The sequence below is a fragment of the Engraulis encrasicolus genome, chromosome 5 (genome assembly GCF_034702125.1).
Source record: "Engraulis encrasicolus isolate BLACKSEA-1 chromosome 5, IST_EnEncr_1.0, whole genome shotgun sequence".
Taxonomy (NCBI): domain Eukaryota; kingdom Metazoa; phylum Chordata; class Actinopteri; order Clupeiformes; family Engraulidae; genus Engraulis; species Engraulis encrasicolus.
Genome location: NC_085861.1, coordinates 31,653,508 through 31,677,668, shown reverse-complemented (window position 1 = coordinate 31,677,668; position 24,161 = coordinate 31,653,508). Strand labels below are relative to the sequence as shown.

The 24,161-nt window shown below is 46.1% G+C and overlaps 1 protein-coding gene across 1 annotated transcript; it reads left to right on the top strand.

Annotated features, from left to right (window-relative positions):
- Positions 1 to 6,953: 6,953 nt before the first annotated feature.
- LOC134449755 (transmembrane protein 144-like) lies at positions 6,954 to 23,023 on the top strand. The gene is made up of 11 exons (XM_063199864.1): positions 6,954 to 7,113; positions 7,467 to 7,589; positions 8,563 to 8,662; positions 8,869 to 8,949; positions 9,028 to 9,107; positions 9,229 to 9,274; positions 9,546 to 9,664; positions 11,368 to 11,487; positions 11,780 to 11,877; positions 22,416 to 22,469; positions 22,565 to 23,023. The coding sequence occupies exons 1-11, from the start codon at positions 6,954 to 6,956 to the stop codon at positions 22,646 to 22,648; spliced, it is 1,065 nt and encodes a 354-aa protein (XP_063055934.1). The 3' UTR covers positions 22,649 to 23,023.
- Positions 23,024 to 24,161: the final 1,138 nt, after the last annotated feature.

Sequence of the window (24,161 nt, the reverse complement as noted above, 5' to 3'; positions counted from 1 at the left end):
AAGGGAGAAACAATCGAGTTAAATCGAGGTGGCATTTGTGATGATTCATTTCTCAGGCTAAAAGTCAAGCAAGTGACTTTGGTTTATGCCCATTGCAGTGTACTGATCATCGTGTGAGGTTTTGACTTGAATATATTACCCATAGTAGGCATACACTACACTAGGGATGCAGAGGTGACTGACCAAAGTAAAAGTAATAGTAGGCCTAGATAGGGGTGGGCGGTATGGCCAAAAATGTATACCTCGGTATAATTTTAGCCACGGTATATATCACGGTATATATCACGGTATTTTACATTTGTGTAAAATTTAAGCATTCCGTCGCAAAATGTACAAAACACCTTTTTTTTTACTTTTGCATTTGCATTTTTTAAACATTTGCATTTTTGTAATGTGTGTGAATTCTTGCTATTCAAATCTTTTGAAAACAAACAAAAACTATGTAAAATGCATTTTGCAATGCAATGCAATGCAATAGGCTACAACACTGTCAATTTCACCAAGTCTAGAAGGGGTTAAACTAGGGAAGGGAGGGGTGTCAAACTGAACATGGATTTTATCCAATAAATCGTTCATTTGACCCTTTTTTCTATTTCTGGAGTTGCTGGGGGTAATTTGGAAATGTGTGCTTGCATCTGTGATTATGCCAAGCCTAATGGTTCAGCTGTTATTGTTAAAGTTAAAAAAAAAAACGAACTTTAACATGAGGCAGCTAGCAATGCATTGTAGAACTAATGCATTTAAATGGCAGCTATCACTGCAGCAGCGGTTAGCGTGCTAACGTTAGCGAAATCGCTAAATCACATTTTAAACAGTGAACAGTCATCTAAGTTACTAACACCCAGCCAGATATCGTGAATGATATTATCTCACCTGGACACAGTAACATACAGTAAGGCTGGCGCAAATGTAAAGCAACCAGTAGCACATAGATTTAGCACATTTCTGTTGTCAGACACCAGCATTGACATGAATGACTTGGGCTGTTAGCTTGCTAACTTGCTTTTCACACACCACTGTACCAGTGGTGTAGTCTACTGTTTAGAAGTGGGTATACTGTATATTCGGCCAGACATAGGCTCGGTGGTTACCAAGCTAGGGCTCGGGACGCCACCCCCTCGCGACCAATCTAAGTGACAAAAATGTTTGCGTCCATGTATCAGAGTTGTTGTAGGCCTACAATCTCAATCTCGCTATATTTGTATAGTGACAATAAAAGTCTACTCTACAAGGCACTTGAGCAAAGAGGCTATATGGTACGAAAATGTATTGCATCTCAATATCTCAATTTCCAACTCTCCATCGGAAAGATGTTCAATAGTCATGCCCTAATGCCCTAGTAAAATCTATTCTATCTATCTATAACAGTTCTTCGTCATTCATTTTACTTTTTAGATTAAGCACCTTGAGTAAAATGTGACAGTGCTTATAATATAAATATAAATATAATAGAATACAATACAATACATAATATAATATAATACAGTATAATGCATAGGCCTATAGAGCTCTTCAGCGTTGACGTCAACTTGTATGCGGCGTTTGGACTACCGGTTCCCTGGCGATTTTTTACATTGCAAAACGCCATAGAGATTCAGGTTTGGCAAAAATATAAGTTGCACGGCAACAACGAACATTAGCGTGTCCCCGCATCCCTTTCTCATTAGTGGAACGGATCGTATCATCATGTTGGTGTATTCACATGTTAAATCATGACGATTATAATTCAATATTGCTAACCCCTTTCTGATCATTAAAACTTCCGAACTACATACTTTCCTTTGGTTGCCATGGGTACAACCTTCCGCACGTACATGCCGTTAGATACTGGCGCCGTTTCTGTAGTCGCCAAAAGCTTCCGGGTTTAGCATATGGACGCAACATCGTATTTATGTCGAAGTTTGACACAAAATGATCAACCATGTCATACCTACAGCCTATTTTTAACACCCTCGACAGTTTGCGGGGGTTCGCTAAGCGCGTGCTTGCACTCGGAGCTTATTTGAAATTTACCCCTATTCATTCCCAATGGAGGCCGGAAGCCGATAGGAACCAGGACGTCCTTAAATGCTAACATGAAAGACTACAATCTACTACATGCTTCCGCTTCCGCTGAAGAACTCTATAGAGCTCTTCAGCGTTGACGTCAACTTGTATGCGGCGTTTGGACTACCGGTTCCCTGGCGATTTTTTACATTGCAAAACGCCATAGAGATTCAGGTTTGGCAAAAATATAAGTTGCACGGCAACAACGAACATTAGCGTGTCCCCGCATCCCTTTCTCATTAGTGGAACGGATCGTATCATCATGTTGGTGTATTCACATGTTAAATCATGACGATTACAATTCAATATTGCTAACCCCTTTCTGATCATTAAAACTTCCGAACTACATACTTTCCTTTGGTTGCCATGGGTACAACCTTCCGCACGTACATGCCGTTAGATACTGGCGCCGTTTCTGTAGTCGCCAAAAGCTTCCGGGTTTAGCATATGGACGCAACATCGTATTTATGTCGAAGTTTGACACAAAATGATCAACCATGTCATACCTACAGCCTATTTTTAACACCCTCGACAGTTTGCGGGGGTTCGCTAAGCGCGTGCTTGCACTCGGAGCTTATTTGAAATTTACCCCTATTCATTCCCAATGGAGGCCGGAAGCCGATAGGAACCAGGACGTCCTTAAATGCTAACATGAAAGACTACAATCTACTACATGCTTCCGCTTCCGCTGAAGAACTCTATAGATTCCTGGAGTATTTCCCTAGTGTATACTGCCATCTAGAGGTCAGATTGCGGAACTGATCCTGGTCACGAATGATGGCTTACCCACTGGTGTTTACATTCACCTGAATTGGTTGGATAAAAAATCCAACAAAGTTTTGTTGTGCAAATCTGAAGTTTGTACTTTCTGTGAAGTAAAGGTCATGAACTTGGGAAACAATTACTGATCCAAATTGGAAGTCACTATAAAAATGATTATGTTATAAATAGTGTGAAAGGTTACAGTTTGATAATGCAAATTTCAACCAGAATTGAACATAATAATGTAGGCTAATAAAAATTGTAATAATACATTAGTACAAAAAGTGATTGAAAAAAGAATGCACAATATATAGAACCTTTCAAGGGCACACACATGTGACAATATACAGTGTAGCCTTGGCTATATTTATTTATATATTTATTTAAATGTTTTTGGTATGGGGCCAGCTTTGGCAAAATTGGCCCGGTGGAGAAATTCTTCCCAATCCACCCCTGATCTTTGTACTCATCGGTCATAAAGCAAGGCCTAACAGAGTGATTGTTTTAAAGTAGCAGAACACCATCACATCATGAAACAGGTTGTGTGTCTTCGACGTCATTTATGTCATAAATGAAAATTAAAATCATTAACAATTGGGCAGAACACTTAATATTTAAGCTTGAACTAAACTTGAATGTTCGTGAAAGTTAGACGAGGGGGTAAGTCATAATGTTATTAAACACCTTAGCCTACCTGTCACAGCCCTGGAAAGTCTACCCTGCAAACGCGAACCCACGGATGTTGAGATGATAGTTGTATAATCCGATCCAAATGGTGAGAACATGAGTCACTCCAGATGTACAAGGACATTTCGTAGATGCCTCGAGTTTACAATTTAGCAACCTTTAGCAACTACCGATACACGCTCCATGCTAGATTTTTGTTTTGATGGATGAAAGGCAGAATAGCCGCGTCTGATTGGTAGGTCGCAATGAAACCATAGTTAAATGGACACCTGAATTGTAACTATTCAGCCTTTCGGCATAGCCTAACCCCGGGCGCCGCCATCTTTGACCTGCATCATTACATTTTGCATTTATGCTACCACCACCTACAGGATAATGTGCGTATAGCCTGGAACTGATTGATGCTGGCCATATAATTATGATACCGGATACCGGTTAAATATGGCGCCGCTGTGACAGCAGCCCAGTGGTCAACTGAAAGGCGTTCATATCTGGAAATACCTACCGTCGAATGATTGACGCAATCTCCGAATTAATAAAGTCTAATATATCGCTGTGTTGTTAAATTACAATGCTTCCATGAGAAGTGGCCGTTGATGAAACGGATATTCTAAATATTGAAAATTATTTTTAAGTGGGTATACTGAACATTAGAAGTGGGTATACGGTACATTAGAAGTGGGTATACGGAAATTACCAAAATTAAGAAGTGGGTATACGGCGTATACCTGCGTTCTACGTAGACTACACCACTGTGCTGTGCATTAAATTGTGGAGACCAGAATCGAAATCACATACAGTTTAAAACAATAGTTCACTACACTAACTATACATTTTACACTTAAAGCTTAAATGAAATTGTGCTTCTGTTCTACAACCACATTCTTTTGCTACTACGAGAGACAGTCTTGTGGATGTTCAAAACGTTGTCTATTACTGCCATCTGCAGGACGCAATGCGCTATGGCGGTAGAGCGGTATGGACAAAATCCATACCTTGGGGGAAAAAATACCTCGCACGATAGTATACCGTCCATACCGCGCACTCCTAGGCCTAGACTAGTCTAAGTAACCTGCCATAGACTGGATCTCAAATGGCGCACTTGTGCACTTTGGGCACTATGTTTCAGTGCGTAACTAATACGGCATGCACACTGAAACATGAACACTAAAGTGCACAAGTGCACCATTTGAGATTAAGCCATAGTTTCCAATAGGCCCATAGGTAACTTCACTGAATAGCCTAGTTAATTAGGCCTAGGCCTATTCTGGCAGTGATGGGCAAAATGGATTTATTATTTGCAATCCCGTGCCACATTCCAAATGACTTTCTTTTACATGTCCAATTCAACCAGGTGATCATTCAGCCAGCCAATCACCTGGTTAAATTGGACTAAATGCATGCCATTCGGAATGCGTGGAACTAGATTTTATTCGTTAAGAATCAATTTTGCCCATCAACTGGTCTGGTCTGGTCTACTATTTATGTGGAGGGACGTACCTGATTCTCCGCTGGTGGGATAAAATGAGTGGGTTTTTTTCCAGGTTCAGTTTTTTTTTCTCCAGTAGTAGCCACATAATTAGGTTGGACCAATGGAATAACAGATGGAAGAACCGCTATGTAATATCAGGTGCTAGTGTTGTATGTCTACTTATCAATACATTTAAGGCACTTCTACTTTGGGACTGGTCAGTGACTGCCAGCAATCAGGGTGGAGGACAATTGAGGCTGCAGAGGCTTTGCTGCTCTGTCCTTTGGCAATGCACTGGGATGCTTAGGCATCGTCGGACATCAAAAGAGGAGAGCCATCCGTAACACCACCGAAGCGGCAGAGAAGGCCTCAAGATGGCTGTGACTCAAGAGAGGCGAGCCATGGAGTCGTGGTAGTTGAGCCCTATCTCACGCCTTTCGTAAAGTCTTCACGAAAAAAATAGAGTAATTTTCACGCTGCCTATTCACTTGAATTGCCCCACTGCTGCTATGGTTATCCAAACGTCTGCAGGGGCGGGGAGGGGGTGCTGACAGAACACTGCTGATACACTCGGGACTCACTAATTCGACGCCCTTTCGGTACTTACGCCTTATGTCCCCTAAACCTAAACCTAAACCTAAACCTAACCCTAACCTTGACCCTAAACCTAACCCTAAATTGCTTGTTTGAAATGTCTGATTACCATGTGACGGTAGGCTACCGAAAGGGCATCAAACTAGTGGGTCGCTAGGCAACAGTCGGGCAATTCAAGTGAATAGGCAGCGTGAAAATTAATCTATTATTTTCGTGAAGACTTTACGAAAGCCGTGAGATACGGTTGGGTAGTTGGAGATCAATCTCTGGACACAAGCTGGGGTCTGATCAGCAGATTTCGCTGCCATTTTTCACGGTGGGACCCGGAACGTCTACAGTCTTTTATATGCACTATTCTTATCTACCCTGGCCTACAAGAGCATTGATGGTTTATTTTGCACTTGTGTTTGTAGGCCTACTAGTGAGGTGGATGAAGATAAATAGGTGAATGAACATTTTCACAAACATTTGAGAAACATTGCCTCCCCGAGAGTTGAAAATAAAAATAAAGGATAATAAATGTTAAAGCGATCTTGATTTCTACCACAGCAAAAAAAAAAATGCTCACGGTTGCCTGGCTGCTGTCTTGCAAATTTGAGCTCCACTACTGGCTGTTTGAATAGTCAAAATCTCCCTGTAATCTCACTTGAACACGAAACGCTACTGTTAGACTGCCATACCTCTCTGAACATGGATGTGGAATATGTTTGAATAGGGATTTCCAGACAGACATATGACCACATGTAATGTAATGTAAGGTTAATCGTAATAGACAATTGAGGACTAAACTGGATAAACTCAACTCATGGATCATTGCGCTATCCTCCTCATTGTGTGCACTCTGCTGAGCCCAACACTGACATCACCTCAAATGAATGGTAAGGTATGAGTTGGAAGTAAAGTTTTTCTTCTTCTTCTTATAATAATGTTTAATAATAATTGTATTTGTATAGCACTGTATCATACAAGGGATGCAACTCAAAGTGCTTAACAAATGAGAAAAAAAGAACATAATTGTTAGAGGTGGATTTAAAAGGAGAGGAAGAGAGGAGAGGCAGAGATAGCAGGAAGGCAGAGGAAGAAGAGATAGAAAGAGATCGTAGAGTCATAGGGTCAACATAGGTTAGGACCGGGATTCTTAGATGTGCAAGGTCCATACTTCACGGTCATTGAAACTAAGCTTCTTCACTATCACCTCTATTTAAGTGTGACTTTATTACTTGACCCTTTCATGCATTGTCAGTGATCCAAACTGTACCAAAAAGCTTGTATGTAGTAAGCTTGTTAAATGATTATCGTACATTATTTCTCAATGATATAAAGCCTAATTCTCTGCTATTCTTAAGATGGATATTCACAGCAGCTGTCAGGAGAGGGTCTGTCTGAAAGAGCAATGGAATCATCTATCCTTCTTGTCGGTAATGGGACCAGTAACGGGACCAGTAATGGCACCAGTGCGGTGGAGCTGGCCTATGGTTTTGTCTCATGTGCTGTGGTTGTGGTGTTCTTTGGCAGCTCCCTTCTTCCCATGAAGAAGTTCGACACTGGAGATGGTAACTGTTCACTCCTCTCTGTTTGTTAGGGTACAGTATGACATGTTGATATGAAAAGCTGACAAAACCCATAGAAAGTGTACTTCGTTTTTTTATTTACTCTTGTGCAAAATGCAGTCCTTCCATAACTCACCACCTTGCTTCTTTCACCCCTACCCTTTCTCCTCTGACAACCCCCCTCTTGTACTTGTACTTGTACTTGTACTTGTTCTTGCTTTTCTCTCTCTCTCTCTCTCTCTCTCTCTCTCTCTCTCTCTCTCTCTCTCTCTCTCTCTCTCTCTCTCTCTCTCTCTCTCTCTGTCTCTCTCTCTCTCTTTCTCTCTCTCTCTCTCTGTCTCTCTCTCTGTCTCTAGGTATGTTTTACCAGTGGGTGGATTGTGTCGCTACCTGGATAGTGTCCTTGGTGGTGAACCTTATTCTAAACAGCCCTAAGTTCTTGCCCTTAGCTATGCTGGGAGGCGTCTTTTGGTCAACCGGTGAGAAAAATGAGAATGCACATTCTTTACCTCCACCAAGGTTATGTTTTCGCTCACATTGCATTGGTTTGTCTGTCTGTCTGTTTGTCAGCAGGATAACTCAAAAACGCATGAATGGATTTGGATGAAACTTTGTGGAGTTGTTGGAAATTATCGAAGGAACAAGTGATTACATTTTGGTAGTGATCCGGATCACAAACCGGAACCAGGATTTTTTAAAAAGTGAATTTCTAGTTCATTCATGCATTTGCAAATGTGGATGTCTCTGCTAGGTATATGGCTCTTTGTGATTCACCACAACAATAATGGCTCAATAGAAACCATTATGTCATGCATTCAGGTCACACATTTTATTTAGATTATTACCAGTGAATCTCTTTTGATCTTCTTCCCTTTCCCCTGGTGGATGACCCATCTTTTCAAGCTATACTACAATGGTACAATGGGTGCCAGGTTCATTGCAAAATCTAACATAGGCCTACTGTAGCATGTTCAATGTAATGTAATAGTGGTGGGCAATTTTAGGTTTCAATAAAGTAAGAAAGCATTAGTAAAGTGAGTAAAAAAGCATTGAATTAAATGAAACGATTAGTCGACTATGAAAATTCTTGTCGACTGATTTTTATAGTCGATTAGTCACGATTAGCCGATTAATTGTCCCAGCCCTACACTAATGCTTGAGCTGCCCCAGACTATGGCACGGTGTGTTTGTGTGTGTACTCTACTGATTCTGAACCCTGTGCTATGTACTTAAAAGCGTACTAACCCTTCTTAGCATCTGCACTTGTTGCTCTGTATATTTCCTGTGCAGTTTGTATCTGCTAGTGATGTTGAAGATTATGTCCTCGATTGTAAGTCGCTTTGGTAAAAAAACATCTGCCAAATGCAATGTAATGTAATATTTAATGTCGTGCATTTGAAATGTATTATGGTGTGATGTAATGCACTATGGGATGGCTCATCTCTGCTTCAGGAAATGTGTTTTTGGTGCCCATTGTGAAGACAGTTGGTCTTGGCCTGGGATTTCCTGTTCTGAATTCATTTAACCTGCTCGTGGGTTGGGCCAGTTCAAGGTGTGTGTGTGTGTGCTGTGTGTGTGTGTGTGTGTGTGTGTGTGTGTGTGTGCGTGTGTGCGTGCGTGCGTGCGTGTATTTGCTCTCATAAAATATTTGCATTCATATTTACATTATTTGATTATTAACCTCATTCATTCATTATACACGGAACTCCCTCATACCTGAGAAAAATGGAAAATGACTGTATGACCCTCTGGCTCTAGGTTTGGCTGGTTTGGCATCAAAGCAGAGATCGTAGCAGACCCAGTGCTAAACTACTGTGGGGCTGGATTATGCCTGCTTAGGTATATCATGTTTATTTCCCTCTTTGTGTGTTACACATGTATTATTATTGAATTGTAATATGTGTGTTTTTCTTTCAGCACAATTGTATTCTTCTTTGTGAAGAGCGATGCCCAGAGTGTTCGCACAGAGCATGAGCCTCCACTCATACTTGATGTACGTAGTCCACTACTACTAGTACTGCTGCCGCTGCTACTACAACTATTACTACACGTTGAGTATGTGTCTGTGTTAAACAAGCTCCCTTTCCACCTTGTAGATAGGTGATGTGCCAACCCCAGACAGTTCATGGGTGGACAAACTACGACCAACAACTAAAAGAGTTTTGTATGCATTTTCTTTACTCTATGCAGCACTATATGAAATCAGGCCGTAAAATTCTTGGAATAGTAGGTCTACTAGGGGTGTACAAAAAGAAATGTCTGCCAGCTAACTGCATGTGATTTGGCAAACACAATGAGAACATACTGTGGGTAACTCAAGACTCTAAGGCAAATATATGGAAATGCTTATAGTGTATCTATCATTGCCCAAAAAAGCTCTTCCTGAGTGCATACTGTGTATGAATGTTCAAATGTGTCTTCCTCTCACCCCATAGAGGCTTTGGGATGGCTGTTGTCTCGGGTGTCTTACATGGCGCCTGCTTCATCCCCATGCTCTACATGAAAGGCCAGGCCGACAACCCTGACAGCCTTTACTACGGAGCAAGCCAGTTCGGTAAACAGCAACTTTGTAAAAGGTTGGGGTGGGGTGTAATATTTTGATGCCCCCTCCCACATAAAGCACTGGGCTGGAGGCACACTTTTCTCTGGGTGTCCAGCCATCTGTGAGTCTGTGAATCTGTAATTCTGTACATCAGTCCAACACAGACAGATCAACTTTTAAAGAGGGGGACAAATTGACACCAAATCTTGTGTGTGTGTGTATACAGTAATACCACATGAACTGATTGATGAACATGAATTCTGCTTTCAAGATGGACAACATTCAAGGTGGCCAAAGAGAAGAATCAGAATCCTCATTTCAATTTTATTTTTTATCTTGTTTTGTTTTGTTTATTTTCATTTTGACAAGCTTGTGGGAGAAAACTCGGGGAGAAAATGAACTTGGACTTGTATCTAAATAGTTTTCAAAGCAACACGTTTTTAGGAGCCTACATCAACTTGTAACAAAGGCAGCTCTGAGTTTCCTTTGCTGAGGAGCAGGGTGTCAGTCAGGAATGAGACACAAGCCTGCTTCTAACCCGTGGCCGAACAGGAACCATGGGGCTTGCTTTCACCTTATTTAGGTGAAACCTTTATGTAGCTCCTAGGGTTAGTGTTAAGTCATGATAACTTATATAGTTAATTGATTAATTCTGCTATAGAACTGTAAAAAATCTGCATGGATTAATTTGAAAACACAAGTTTACCAGCTGTTTTTTTTAACAGTGAGACAGATATATGGGTCCTACCTAGCCCTCATGCACGAGAACAGTTTCACCTTTTGCTAACGTGTGCTCCTGGTTCTTGGTTACATTTTATTTTGTGATGTTACATTAATTAGGTATGGTGTTGCCATGTAACAACATGTAACAACTTGCACTGAGCTTACAGGGTCAGGGTTAGGTGTGTACAGTGTAAGCGCACATAATATTACATGTTTATACATAGATACACTGAAAAGACACAGTAAAATAAATTGTCACCCTGATCACAAAATTAATATCACAGAAAGGCTTGGTTAATGAGGATTACAAAAGCGTAATTCAAATAGGACATTCAAACCTACCTTTATGTTGATGTCCTCTTATCCCTCCTTTCTTCACCAGTGCTCCGGTGGGATAAGTCCTTCATTGAGGTGTGAGTGAAGTTTCTTGTCGGTGACTATCCAGTGCAGTCTACTGTCAATGAGTGCAGTTGAACAAATGATAACTGTTGGGTAAAGCAGAAATGGGTTAAGCCAGTATCTTAGTCCTATGCAGCAGCAGAGGTCAGAGGTTAGGAGAACAGTCCCCCTGGGCAAGTCATGAACGTAAAGAAAACCTGCTTGTCAGTCCCATAGACATACAGTACATGTACACACGTCTGTGGCCTCTCCGTGCATATTTTAACCTGGTTTGTCACATGGTACGCATGCAGGAAGCTGTTAACTTGAAAATTATACCAAACAACTGTGTTACTCAACAAATTGGCATATTATCCAGCATAAATATGTAGGCCTATCATTCAATTTATGTCATACTTTATTATTCATACTTTACTTTATTATCAATTTTATTTTTGGAAATCACCTTTGGAAACCCTGATGGTGTGGATGCTTACCTCATTTGCTGTGCCTTTATCTTTTAGTCAGTGTGGCTATATTACGTCTGCATTGTGTTTGCTCAATGCCATGATGTTTGACATTACAGTGAAATCCCAATTGTGTCATCCTTCTAGACCTGGACTATGTGTTCTCTCAATGCAGTGGGCTCCTCCTCTGCAGCACAGTGTACTTTCTCATTTACTGCGCTGTGATGAAGAACAAACCTAGACTCTTCCCCAAAGCCATTCTACCAGGTAGCTCTGTCCATGCATCTTTCAGAGAGAGAGAGAGAGAGAGAGAGAGAGACTAACAGTATGATTGTACCTATACTCTGTCTTACTACTGGTCATACTATTAAGTCAGTGTGTTTATTATGCTGTACTGGGGTGTGTTTCTTGAAAGCATAGTCGTTAGCCAGTTAGCAACTTGGGTAGTAGCCAATGGGAAATTGCATTGCAAACAACAAAGTAGCTAACGTAGGTAGCAACTGTGGTTTCGAGAAATTCACCCCTGATTTGTTTGACATACCTGTTTATGTTTTCCCAGCGTTTGCATCAGGGGTTATGGATGGCATTGCTTCCTGCTGCTGGTTTCTAGCTAATGAGTATTTGAGTGCTGTGGTCAGCTTCCCCATCATTACCACGGTAAGTAACACCAGTGCCCTCTGTTATCACCATGGTAAATAGTGAATGAACCGCATTTCGCTATTTCCTACACGTCTGAGCACTCAAAGTATGTCACTATGCCTCACATTCTCCAATTGAAACACTGGTGGTAGAGCCATAGGTTCCAGCCTGGCACCAGGAGGAAATAAGGAGCTTGAAATTACCATCTATGAAGGATTCGGTAGACTAGAATATGTTTGTATTAGCCTAGTAAACTAGCCCCACCCGCCAGCGGCCAAAATTATTTTGGCCTGCGAGTGGGTCTAGCCTCGGACAATGCCCCAATGCCCTCAATCTGGAAGACCAATCACAACGCAGGATACTTGTTTTGTGGACAGGGTTTTGAGGGAATGACGACAAAGCGTTGGCAAATAGGCACAGACACAGTTTGAAAAACAACAGATTGTTTCCATTAACAATCTCTCGATGTGTCATTCATCAGGGCCAGACTAAATTACACATTTAATCTTACATTTAGTCTGGTTTATCAGGCTATGTTTGTATGTGATTTTATACCCAATATATTCCTTTAAGATAATAATAATTGGCTGTAAAGTCAAATATATTGCTTGGAGCCTTCCCCTCATTGTATTCATGTTGATATTGAATGCTAATAGCAACCAGTGTCACTGTCACTGACAGCCACCTTTAAAACAGACCCCACCTTCTTAAGGTCCACCGAATATAACTGAATTGTATTGTAAATATAATTTCTAAGATTCCTTTGCAAAATATGTCATATTTATGTGAAGTTGCATAACATTAAAATTATATCGGGGGCAGGATAAAACGACCTAAAGGACCATGATCGGTCTTCGAGACATACTGTAGGTTACCCACCTCTGATGTATGGCATGCTTTCATCACAAAGTGCACGAATTTCATAGTTCAAGATGTAGTGGGCGAGACCGTTACAGGAAGTAGTTCGACTACGCCACCCCCGGGGGTGGAGCCCCCGGAGGAAATGAATTAGGGGTAGTTACAGATACCCCGGACCAACACACAATGTACCCGCACAATAGATTACCAGGCAAACACAGGTTCGTGCACAATGGAGGCAGAGACAGTGGTGACAATTAATAATTCAAATCTTTATTATTCTGTGCGTTATAAAAATATATTTTTCTCACTCTTTGCAATAAATATAAAAAGGTACTCACAATTCACAAAGTGCAGGGGGGTGGGTGTGCTGTCGCAATCACCCGCAGATAGATAAACACTTGCCCCAAAGTATGTTCACGGTAACAGTAAAGTGCAGGGGTGGGTGTGCTGCCACCACACCCGCGGATCTATAAACACCGGCCCCAAAGTATGTTCACTAATTCACAATAGACAACACACCTGGTAGGCCTAAGGCCTTAGAATCCACACTCAAGTTGGCAGACTTTGCCACTAGGGGCTGGCACGGCTAACACAATAGGGCGAATGGCACACCTCAGGATTAACAAAAGAAAAAGTAAAGAAATAGTTCACAACAAACAGAAATAATTCACGGCAAACAGAAACAACAAGAAATCAGCAAACCATGCAAAATAAATCAAAATCCAGTAAATACATGCAGTTAAATAAGAAATTAGATAATTGGATGAAATAATGAAAAAAGGAAATTAGGCACAGCAAACGAAAGTAAACGAAAATCAAAACATGAGGTAAACCAACCCCAGAGGCTCAGCTCAGTGCAGTCCCCTAGGTATCCCCACACTCACTCGTCACTCACACACACACACGCACACACACACTGTGGAATGGCTCACACACTAGCTCACACCGAGCCGAGCGCCCACACGCACACACACACACACACACACACACACACTGAACTAAAGCGCGCCAACGCACACACACGCACGAATGTCCAATTTCCCGAGGCCGGAGCAGCAGCCGAGATACGGGTTCCCGGCGTCCAGAGGCACCACACAACCGGGGCTAAAAGTCGCCGCTCGTGCACCTAAACGCGTGGTGTGTCTGACCACGGCCACACAGATACAACCTGCGAGGGAGGAGGAGAGCGTTAGCCAAGCTAGCAGGACACCCACTATCATACGATTCTGCTGCCGAGAGGTTACCTTACCCGGAGATGAGGGTGCACCGATGCGCAGCGCAATTCTCACAGTCGGAGTGCCAATACAGGGGTACACGGCCGAGGCGCCGGTAGCGATCACACGCTGAAACCATAATAATGGCCGTCGTTAGCAACCATGGTAAGAAAACAAACAGTCAGAGCTGGGTAAAGGCACAAGCTAACCCACTATAATACATACCGGCGTGCAGGAGACGGGAAAGGCGCAAGGTAACCGTTGGTATTGTCCACCGAAGTCCTTGCCAGTGGAGAAGCAAGAGATCACTCTAGCCAAGTAAGAGACGCCAAGTTGGAATCACAACCTATAGAACAGCAGACGCGAAGTTAGCCACTAGCTGCTGGCTAGCACATAAACAGCGACAAGAAATGGTCCACATACTCACGAGGACAAGAAATGGTCCACATCTCCTAGATCTGAACTGGACACCGCACTCCTCTCGACGGCGAGGGGAGAAGCAACCACAGCATTCGCCGGTGGCGATGAAACGCGCAAAGGGGAACTTTGCAGGCTTACCGAATACTAGCCACTGGCAGTGTTTATGAAGAGACTTCCCATAAGCCTCTACGAGCGGCGTGGTGACGTGTGCCGCAGCGTCAGACTTTCCCTTAAAGGAGCAGCGCTCCACTACAATCTACCCCCCACATGTTGAATCGTCGGCCCGACGATGCAGGGACGCCTTCCCCCCCACTCCCAGATCCAAAATTCCATCAAAAGTTTGGAGTCGCCCCACCAGGCAGCCGATGGGGATTAGAGTGTTGTCCCGCGTTAGACCGGAAAGTCCGGCGTGGGGGCACCTCGCTGCTGCTAGTGCCACGACCGGGTAGCTGAGCGGCCGAACTGCTGGGGGAAGCCTGCGAAGTCCGACGCTGCCCTTCGTTTCCTCCTGAGGTGCCACCCTGGGGTGCATGGGGCTCTGCTGGGACACCCAAGTCAGCATCGCCCACCTGCTCCCCAAGAAGGATATCTTCTTCGCTCGATAGCTCCCCTGAGTCGACAGGGGTAGGTTCGCCTGGTCGGCCCGACCCCGGGGGGGTGTCGGGGGCCAGGGGGCCCACCACTCCTTTCAGCATGCTGCGGTGAACGTGCTTCAGCTTCGTTGGATCGTTGACGGGGGCGATCGTGTACACGGCTCCGGTCTCCGAAGGGGTACGCACCACCATGTGTACCTGGGAGTTCCACACATCTTGGATTTTATTTCGACCTCGCACGCCGAGGTTGCGTACATATACCCGTTGCCCTACTTCTAAAACAGCAGTCTTCACCCGTGCATCGTGTCTGTCCTTGCGATATTCCGCCGCTGCGGCCAACCGCTCCCGAGCCCCATCAAATGCCACTTGAAGCCGGGCCTGATGCTCCTGTATCCAGTCGCACACTCGACCATGGACCGGTGGCCGAACTCGGCCCAGGAGGAAGTCTACGGGTAGCTGTGGCTCTTGGCCGAACATAAGAAAGTGTGGCGATTCTCCTGTCGCTTGATGCGGGGTGGTATTATAACAGAAGGTTACGTGCGGCAGGCAAGTTGCCCAGTCGCGCTTCCGAGAGGCCGGTAGGGTACGCAGGAGGTTGTGTAGAGTGCGGTTAAATCGCTCACATTGGCCGTTCCCGGCCGGGTGGTACGGGGTGGTTCGGGACTTCTGGACCCCGTACAGCCCGCAAAGCTGCTGAATCAGGGTGCCCTCGAAACAGCGCCCCTGGTCGGAGTGGAGCCGACCAGGAATTCCGAACCGGTAGAACCATTCCACAAGCAAGACCTGGGCGACCGTCGAGGCCCGCTGATCCCGGGTGGGGACGGCGATGGAATACTTACTGAAGACGTCCGTGATGACTAAAACGTTCTCCACCCCCCCCGACGTGGGCTCCAAAAGCGTGAAATCCACAGCTACCACTTCGTTGGGCCGAGATGCCAGTAGGTGGCCCATATGCGCTGCGGCTAGAGGAGGCTCCCCTTTGGACTCTTGGCACCTAAGGCACTTTTCACACCATCGGCGCACCTCCGCAAACATGCGGGGCCAGTAACACCGTTGCCCAACCAACTCCAGTGTTCGATTAATCCCCTGGTGGCCATGGTGCTCGTGGAGCTGGTTTAGGACCTCTGATTGCAGGGCAGCCGGCAAAACCAGCTGGAGGCACTCATCACGGCCACTGGGGTGTAGCACTCTCCGGTAAAGGACTCCATCGTTCTCCACAAACCGTTTCCACTGCCGCAACAGGATCAAGGCCAAGGGTGACAGAGCTTCCCGTTCCTCACGAGTAGGCCGCCGACGCGCCTTCCAGAAGGCCAGAATCGGCTGGATAACAGGGTCTCTTTCTTGCAGAGCGCACAGGTCCGGCAAAGGGTAGGAGGGCAGCACCGAAACAACCAACTGAGAGGCGGTGATGCTACCCCCCGGGACAGCGGCCGGTTGCAGCTGACCACCGGGGTCGCTTGCTTGCAGAGTGCGCAGAACCGGCAAAGCGTGGGGGAACAACCCCGAGACACTGGACTGAGAGGCGGTGCCGCCATCTCCCTGAGCCGCTACCTGTTGCAGCAATCTAGGGACCGCTGTACCCGGAACCAGGTCACTCACGTCTTCTTGGTCTGGCTGATTCTGCCGCGACAGGCCGTCCGCATTACCGTTAGATTTACCCGAGCGGTACTTTAATTCAAAATCAAATGATGCAAGCTGTGCGGCCCACCGGTGTTCGACCGCCCCGAGTTTGGAAGTAGTGAGGTGACTCAGGGGGTTATTATCAGTGTACACGACACACTTCTGGCCCAAGAGATATTCGCGAAACTTCTCGGTGACGGCCCATTTTAGGGCGAGGAACTCGAGCTTCATAGAACTGTAATTGTTCATATTCCTCTCTGTAGGTCTTAACGTTCTACTGGCGTATGCCACCGGTCGGACTTTGCCGTCCACCTCCTGCGAGAGGACCGCGCCCAGTCCGCAATGGCTGGCGTCGACCTCAAGAATAAATGGGCGGCTAAAGTCCGCGTACGCCAGTACCGGCGCCGACACGAGCCTCCCCTTGAGTTCCTCAAAACTTCTTTCGCAATCCTCTGACCATGCATCAAGAAACTGCTGCCCCGAGGGCTGACGGGAACGGCTCCCGTTCAAGGTGGCCACCAATCGATGCAACGGCGCGGCCAGCTTTGCGAATCCTTCGACGAATCGTCGATAATAGCTGGCGAAGCCTAGGAATGATCGGAGCTCCGACACATTGGCAGGTCGCCGCCATGTGGCCACTGCCTCCACCTTGCCAGGGTCGGTAGAGACACCGTGCTGAGAGATCACATATCCCAAGTACTGAACCTCCGGCTTAAAGAACGCGCACTTCCCTAATTTAGCCTTCAGCCCCTCCGACTGCAACCGGGTCAAGACCATCTCCAGGCGCTGTAGATGTTGCGCCACGGTGGACGAGAAGATCACGATGTCGTCAAGATACAGTAGAACGGAATGACACTGTTGGTCGCCGAACATACGTTGCATTAATCGTTGAAATGTACCTGGTGCATTGCACAGGCCAAAAGGCATTCTGTTCCATTCGAACAACCCGAAGGGGGTACAGAATGCCGTTTTGGCCCGATCACCTTCTGTCACGGGGACTTGGTTGTACCCACTGGCTAAGTCCATCGTAGAAAACCAGCGGGCACCTGCCAACATGTCCAATGTCTCCTCGATCCGAGGAAGCGGAAAGGCGTCTTTCCGAGTTCGGGCATTTAACAGGCGATAGTCGACACACAGAGTCGCAAGCTCCCATCCTTCTTCCGGACTAGAACAATGGGAGAAGCGAATGGACTACTGCTTTCTCTGATGACCTTCGCCTGGAGGAGCTGGTTGATATGGGTTTTTTACGGCCTCGTAGTCGGAGGGGGCAATGCGCCTGTAACGCTGCCGGACCGGTGTCGGATCCAACAGCGGGATGTCGTGCGAGATTAGGGAAGTGCAACCCAAGTCGCCCTCATGGGCGGAGAAGACCGAAGAGTACCTCAGAAGCAGGGCCCGGACCTCAGCCTGTTCCTCGGCAGGCAGGGGTAACAAGTCCACTGCGCGGATTTGTGTCTCCAAAGGCGACGGGGCAGGCGCCTGAGGGTCAGTAATGGCGGCCACGGAACGGACCTCCACCACGTCCCGTGGCAAGCGGATGATCGACACAGCATTCACCTGTCCGAGTCTAGTACGAGGGTACAGCAGGACGTCCGTACAACCGACGTTAACTACAGGGATCTGCACCAAGCCACGGGTCACCTGCACCAAGGCAGGGGACACCAGCAACCCCCCGGGCAACCCCCGGTCCGTCGGCTCAAAGAGGGTTCCAAGCCCTGAATGTTGCTCAGGGCAGGTGGCAGGAATCAACTTCATGGTCCCCCCCGGAACCCGCCATGGCGCACGGCCCCGGACATTCACCACGCCGCTGGTCTCGGGGGTGGGCCGGATTTCAGCCTGATGACAGTGTTGCAGCGCTTTCAGCACCGGTCGAGGGGCAGTTGACACTGATGGGAGATCGAAAAGCGTGGGACCGTGCCGCCCAAAAAGTTCCTTATAACACTTGCCGATAACATTCATACCAAGAACCCCAGGGACCACGGAAGCCGTGCCCCCTGGGGGGTCGCGAACGACCAGAACACCGCAATCAGGCATACTCTTCCCGCAAAGCTCAATATTCAGCTCCAAGTAGCCCAAGTAAGGAATCTCTAGGCCGTTGGCCGCTCGGAGCTGCAGCCAGTGACATGAGCGTAAACGCTCCTGCCCCAAAGATTCGAAGTTGGCAGCGAAGAAACTTTCAGTGACGGTGGACACCATAGACCCAGTGTCAATGAGACAGGGGACCTGAACCCCACCTATCCGGACGAGCAGATGTGGACAGTTAGAAAGTAACGCCTCGGCGGCATTGGGAGGGTGAAGGGCATTACGTGAGCCAAGAGAGGCCCCCCCCGGACTGTGACTCCTCAGTCCGGTGGGCGTCAGTTTCCCGAGGGCTGGTTCGGTTGGAGGGGCCCATTCTCCGAAAACCCGGAGCCTCTACGGGAGGGTGCTTGTGGGGGCCCCACCACTCGTTCTCCGTCACAATCCGCAGCAATATGGCCTGTCGCACGACAGCGCCAGCAGACAAGGGGTCCCTCCCGAGGAGACCGACCTCGCCTCCGTGGCTCCCCCTGTGTGGCCGCACCCCGAGAAAAATGCTGCAACTGAGCCTGTTGATTTTGCACCATTTCCATTAGCTTCGCCATGTCGGCCTGCAACTTCTCCATATCAGATCTGGTCGGCGCCCCACCACGGGGATCCATGCTTACGGCGCAAGAGGTACCAGGGACCCCAAGGGAGTGATCGAGTGAAGACAAGGAAAAGCTACGCGGCCGCTGCGGTTCGGCGGCGCCCTCCCGTTCCCAACGCATGGCTTCCTTACGCACCGCGATCAAAGTGGCTAACGGCGTGGTCCGAATGAAACTCTTCAAGTGACGACGCAAGGCGCCCTCGTTAACATGCTCCACAAACTGATCACGCAGAAGAACGTCAGCGTTAAGAATTCCCTCAGGCGCATTTCGTCTAACCTTATCAATAAGGGTCATTAATGCGATTGAAAACTCTAGCAGTGTCTCTCCCTCTTGCTGTTTTCTCGAAAAGAACGCCTCCTGCAAGGCCACGTATGACTGTGGGCAACCGTAAAGCTCCTGTAAAATTTCTAAGATTTTCTCTGGGTTTTCTTTTTCTTCTCTCGGCCTATAGCGGATCTCATCCCGTGCCTCGCCATCCAAGTGATCGTAAAGAAAATAGGCTCTCTCGGCAGCAGAAAAATGGCGCGCCCGCATACATGCCTCCGCCTCCTCCTTCCACGCCTCGATACTTATGCCCCCATTTCCCCTAAACAATGGGCACTTCTTTTCCCTTGGGACAAAGACCAAACGTTCTGTAGCGGGCCCTGCCGGGGCGCTACCATTTACTGTGCTCGTACTTGTGGCCCGCTGGGCGAGGGAGGCCTTTAAGCGCTCATTCTCGGCTCTTACCTCAGCCAACTCATCCCTAACCTCTTGTGCGTCCCGCGACATGCTGCGGAAACCGATCAAGACAAATTTGGAAAATGCAAAAACTCACAGGGATGGCTGGTCCAAATCCCGAGAGAGGGGCGGTCTCCCAACCTCGGCTGCTGCTCCGCTTCTACAGGAAAAACACAAACTCACAGCGCTTATTCAGTGGTGCTCTCACTTTCAACCAACCACATACATACACTCATTCAACCATTGACCATATGACAAATTTCTATTACAAAGAGTGACAAAACAAAAACCTAAAAAAATGAAACCAGTGTCTCTGCTCCTATGCTAATCCTGCCCGACTATAAGCCAAAATGTAGTGGGCGAGACCGTTACAGGAAGTAGTTCGACTACGCCACCCCCGGGGGTGGAGCCCCCGGAGGAAATGAATTAGGGGTAGTTACAGATACCCCGGACCAACACACAATGTACCCGCACAATAGATTACCAGGCAAACACAGGTTCGTGCACAATGGAGGCAGAGACAGTGGTGACAATTAATAATTCAAATCTTTATTATTCTGTGCGTTATAAAAATATATTTTTCTCACTCTTTGCAATAAATATAAAAAGGTACTCACAATTCACAAAGTGCAGGGGGGTGGGTGTGCTGTCGCAATCACCCGCAGATAGATAAACACTTGCCCCAAAGTATGTTCACGGTAACAGTAAAGTGCAGGGGTGGGTGTGCTGCCACCACACCCGCGGATCTATAAACACCGGCCCCAAAGTATGTTCACTAATTCACAATAGACAACACACCTGGTAGGCCTAAGGCCTTAGAATCCACACTCAAGTTGGCAGACTTTGCCACTAGGGGCTGGCACGGCTAACACAGTAGGGCGAATGGCACACCTCAGGATTAACAAAAGAAAAAGTAAAGAAATAGTTCACAACAAACAGAAATAATTCACGGCAAACAGAAACAACAAGAAATCAGCAAACCATGCAAAATAAATCAAAATCCAGTAAATACATGCAGTTAAATAAGAAATTAGATAATTGGATGAAATAATGAAAAAAGGAAATTAGGCACAGCAAACGAAAGTAAACGAAAATCAAAACATGAGGTAAACCAACCCCAGAGGCTCAGCTCAGTGCAGTCCCCTAGGTATCCCCACACTCACTCGTCACTCACACACACACACGCACACACACACTGTGGAATGGCTCACACACTAGCTCACACCGAGCCGAGCGCCCACACGCACACACACACACACACACACACACACTGAACTAAAGCGCGCCAACGCACACACACGCACGAATGTCCAATTTCCCGAGGCCGGAGCAGCAGCCGAGATACGGGTTCCCGGCGTCCAGAGGCACCACACAACCGGGGCTAAAAGTCGCCGCTCGTGCACCTAAACGCGTGGTGTGTCTGACCACGGCCACACAGATACAACCTGCGAGGGAGGAGGAGAGCGTTAGCCAAGCTAGCAGGACACCCACTATCATACGATTCTGCTGCCGAGAGGTTACCTTACCCGGAGATGAGGGTGCACCGATGCGCAGCGCAATTCTCACAGTCGGAGTGCCAATACAGGGGTACACGGCCGAGGCGCCGGTAGCGATCACACGCTGAAACCATAATAATGGCCGTCGTTAGCAACCATGGTAAGAAAACAAACAGTCAGAGCTGGGTAAAGGCACAAGCTAACCCACTATAATACATACCGGCGTGCAGGAGACGGGAAAGGCGCAAGGTAACCGTTGGTATTGTCCACCGAAGTCCTTGCCAGTGGAGAAGCAAGAGATCACTCTAGCCAAGTAAGAGACGCCAAGTTGGAATCACAACCTATAGAACAGCAGACGCGAAGTTAGCCACTAGCTGCTGGCTAGCACATAAACAGCGACAAGAAATGGTCCACATACTCACGAGGACAAGAAATGGTCCACATCTCCTAGATCTGAACTGGACACCGCACTCCTCTCGACGGCGAGGGGAGAAGCAACCACAGCATTCGCCGGTGGCGATGAAACGCGCAAAGGGGAACTTTGCAGGCTTACCGAATACTAGCCACTGGCAGTGTTTATGAAGAGACTTCCCATAAGCCTCTACGAGCGGCGTGGTGACGTGTGCCGCAGCGTCAGACTTTCCCTTAAAGGAGCAGCGCTCCACTACAAAGAGAGTCCTCAGTAATGCAGGTGCAGGTGTGAGGCAGGAGATGGTGAATCAATGAAGAAAATTCAAGAGACACCGCACACTGCTTACTTTTCTTTACTTTATTTCTCGGAGCGAACAACGCGTTTCGCCCAATGCGTCATCAGGTTCGCTCGAACCTGATGACGCATTGGGCGAAACGTGTTGTTCGCAAAGAAAAGTAAAAAGTAAAGAAAAGTAAGCAGTGTGCGGTGTCTCTTGAATTTTGTTCATTGCACGGATTTCGTGTTAATCTGCAGTACTGTTTGTGTCCTAGGGCCCGAGTGTTGTCGCAGCCCTGTGGGCAGTACTGTTATTTAAGGAGGTAAAGGTAAGGATGTGTCATTTTAATTTACTGAGAGTTGGACCAGTTTTAAGTAACCACTTTTGTCATACAATTAATTTACACCGTCTTTGTATTTGTAGGGATTACAGAACCTCTTGGTCCTTGGACTAGCCTTCTGCTTAGCGATAGCAGGCACGTTGCTCACAGCCTTCTCCGAGGTCTAATGGAACTCGATGGAGCGCGCAAATGAAGTGTATTATATTGTCCACAATTTGTTTTAAATTATATTACTATGAGGATACATTCATTTTTTTTCTTTACATGTTGAATGTTGTTTCAAGTGATATATTATCCACCCCTTACATTCCCAACTTCATTCTTTGATGCTATGATGTCTTGTGTTGTATTGCTATGATGTCTTGTGTGTGTCTACAGACCATTCACTCTCATGATCCTTGTTGTCTTGTAATCTACTTTTTCACTTATTCATGATATTAAAGACGAGTTTTCATCGGGGACTGTAAAATGAGGAATAAAATGTGTAAACATTTTTTAGTATTTTCCTTAACCCCGCAACATAAATAGGCTACTATGCCATCTATAAGAGCATTTCCCAGGAGAAGAGGGCGTGGCATTTCTTCCACCCGTCAAGATATCAAGTACACCGGTGACGTCAATTCCAGGCCAATCAGCACTGTCCACTGATGACGGGCCAGCCTTGGAGAAGCATACATACAGCTCCGCAAGGTGTTCATTCAGCTCCGCAAGGTGTCCGTTCAGCTCTGCAAAGGGTGGTGTGGTGGCTGCTTTCTGTACGTTCGCGGCAGCTGCAGTATCAGTGCAAACCAGGCTCTCTAGACTCCTTGAATGACTCAGTTTTGACTGGGACTCAACTGCATTTGAAAACCTATGGTCTTGGGTCTCAGCTTGGTCTCAACCCTTCAAAGCACACAGTATTGACTCAATCTCGACAGAGCTGGACTTGTTCCTGTTACTAACTCCATTTAACAACTGAAATGAAAACCTACATACACATACAAACTGTAACCAAAGCCTGTAATGTGAGTTCTGTATAATCCTTTGTTTTCAACCTAAAATTAAACCTAAACTTAAAAACAACACTGTTACAGAGATTAATAGAGATGGTAAGAATGCTTTTACTGGCCAGAAAGGAAATACATTACAGACATTACCATATATCAAATTCAAGGCCAAAGAGTATTTCCACATGTACATGAAAGAGAATGCAGTAATGCTTTAGCATAACATGAAGAAAACTCAAAACTCTGAATAATCACTGATCATTCAAGGGTTCAACATTTGGATTTTGATATGATCCATGATAAAGATCACACTAACAATACAATTTTCAAAACAAAGCAAAAAGACATTGTAGGACATACAAACATTATGTTCGGTAAAAGATTTTTAAAAAAAATATGCTCAGAAATCATCATCCATCAAGTTAACCATCAATCATAATATATCCTTGACTTTGAAGAAGACTCACTGAATTAACGCATGCCCATTTTACTTTGAAATGTGAAAAGCTGTTACTGCTAAAAAAAAAAAAAGTGCTCGTGAAGTTTATTGCTGGCAGTGTGGAGGTAAATTAAAATCAATATAGTCTACAATACAGAGATAGCAGACAGCATTTTAACTGCAGCTATGCAAGCCATATGTTGAAAAAGTATGCCACTCCTTGTTGAATTCACTTTGAGTCACACAATAGAGAGC

What these genes read in the sequence shown, in the direction of transcription:
- LOC134449755 (XM_063199864.1), top strand. Translation starts at nt 6,954, where the DNA reads ATGGAATCATCTATCCTTCTTGTCGGTAATGGGACCAGTAACGGGACC. An exon ending in GAAGTTCGACACTGGAGATG is followed by an intron (nt 7,114 to 7,466) that starts GTAACTGTTCAC and finishes CTCTGTCTCTAG; the next exon opens with GTATGTTTTACCAGTGGGTG. An exon ending in CTACGGAGCAAGCCAGTTCG is followed by an intron (nt 9,665 to 11,367) that starts GTAAACAGCAAC and finishes TCATCCTTCTAG; the next exon opens with ACCTGGACTATGTGTTCTCT.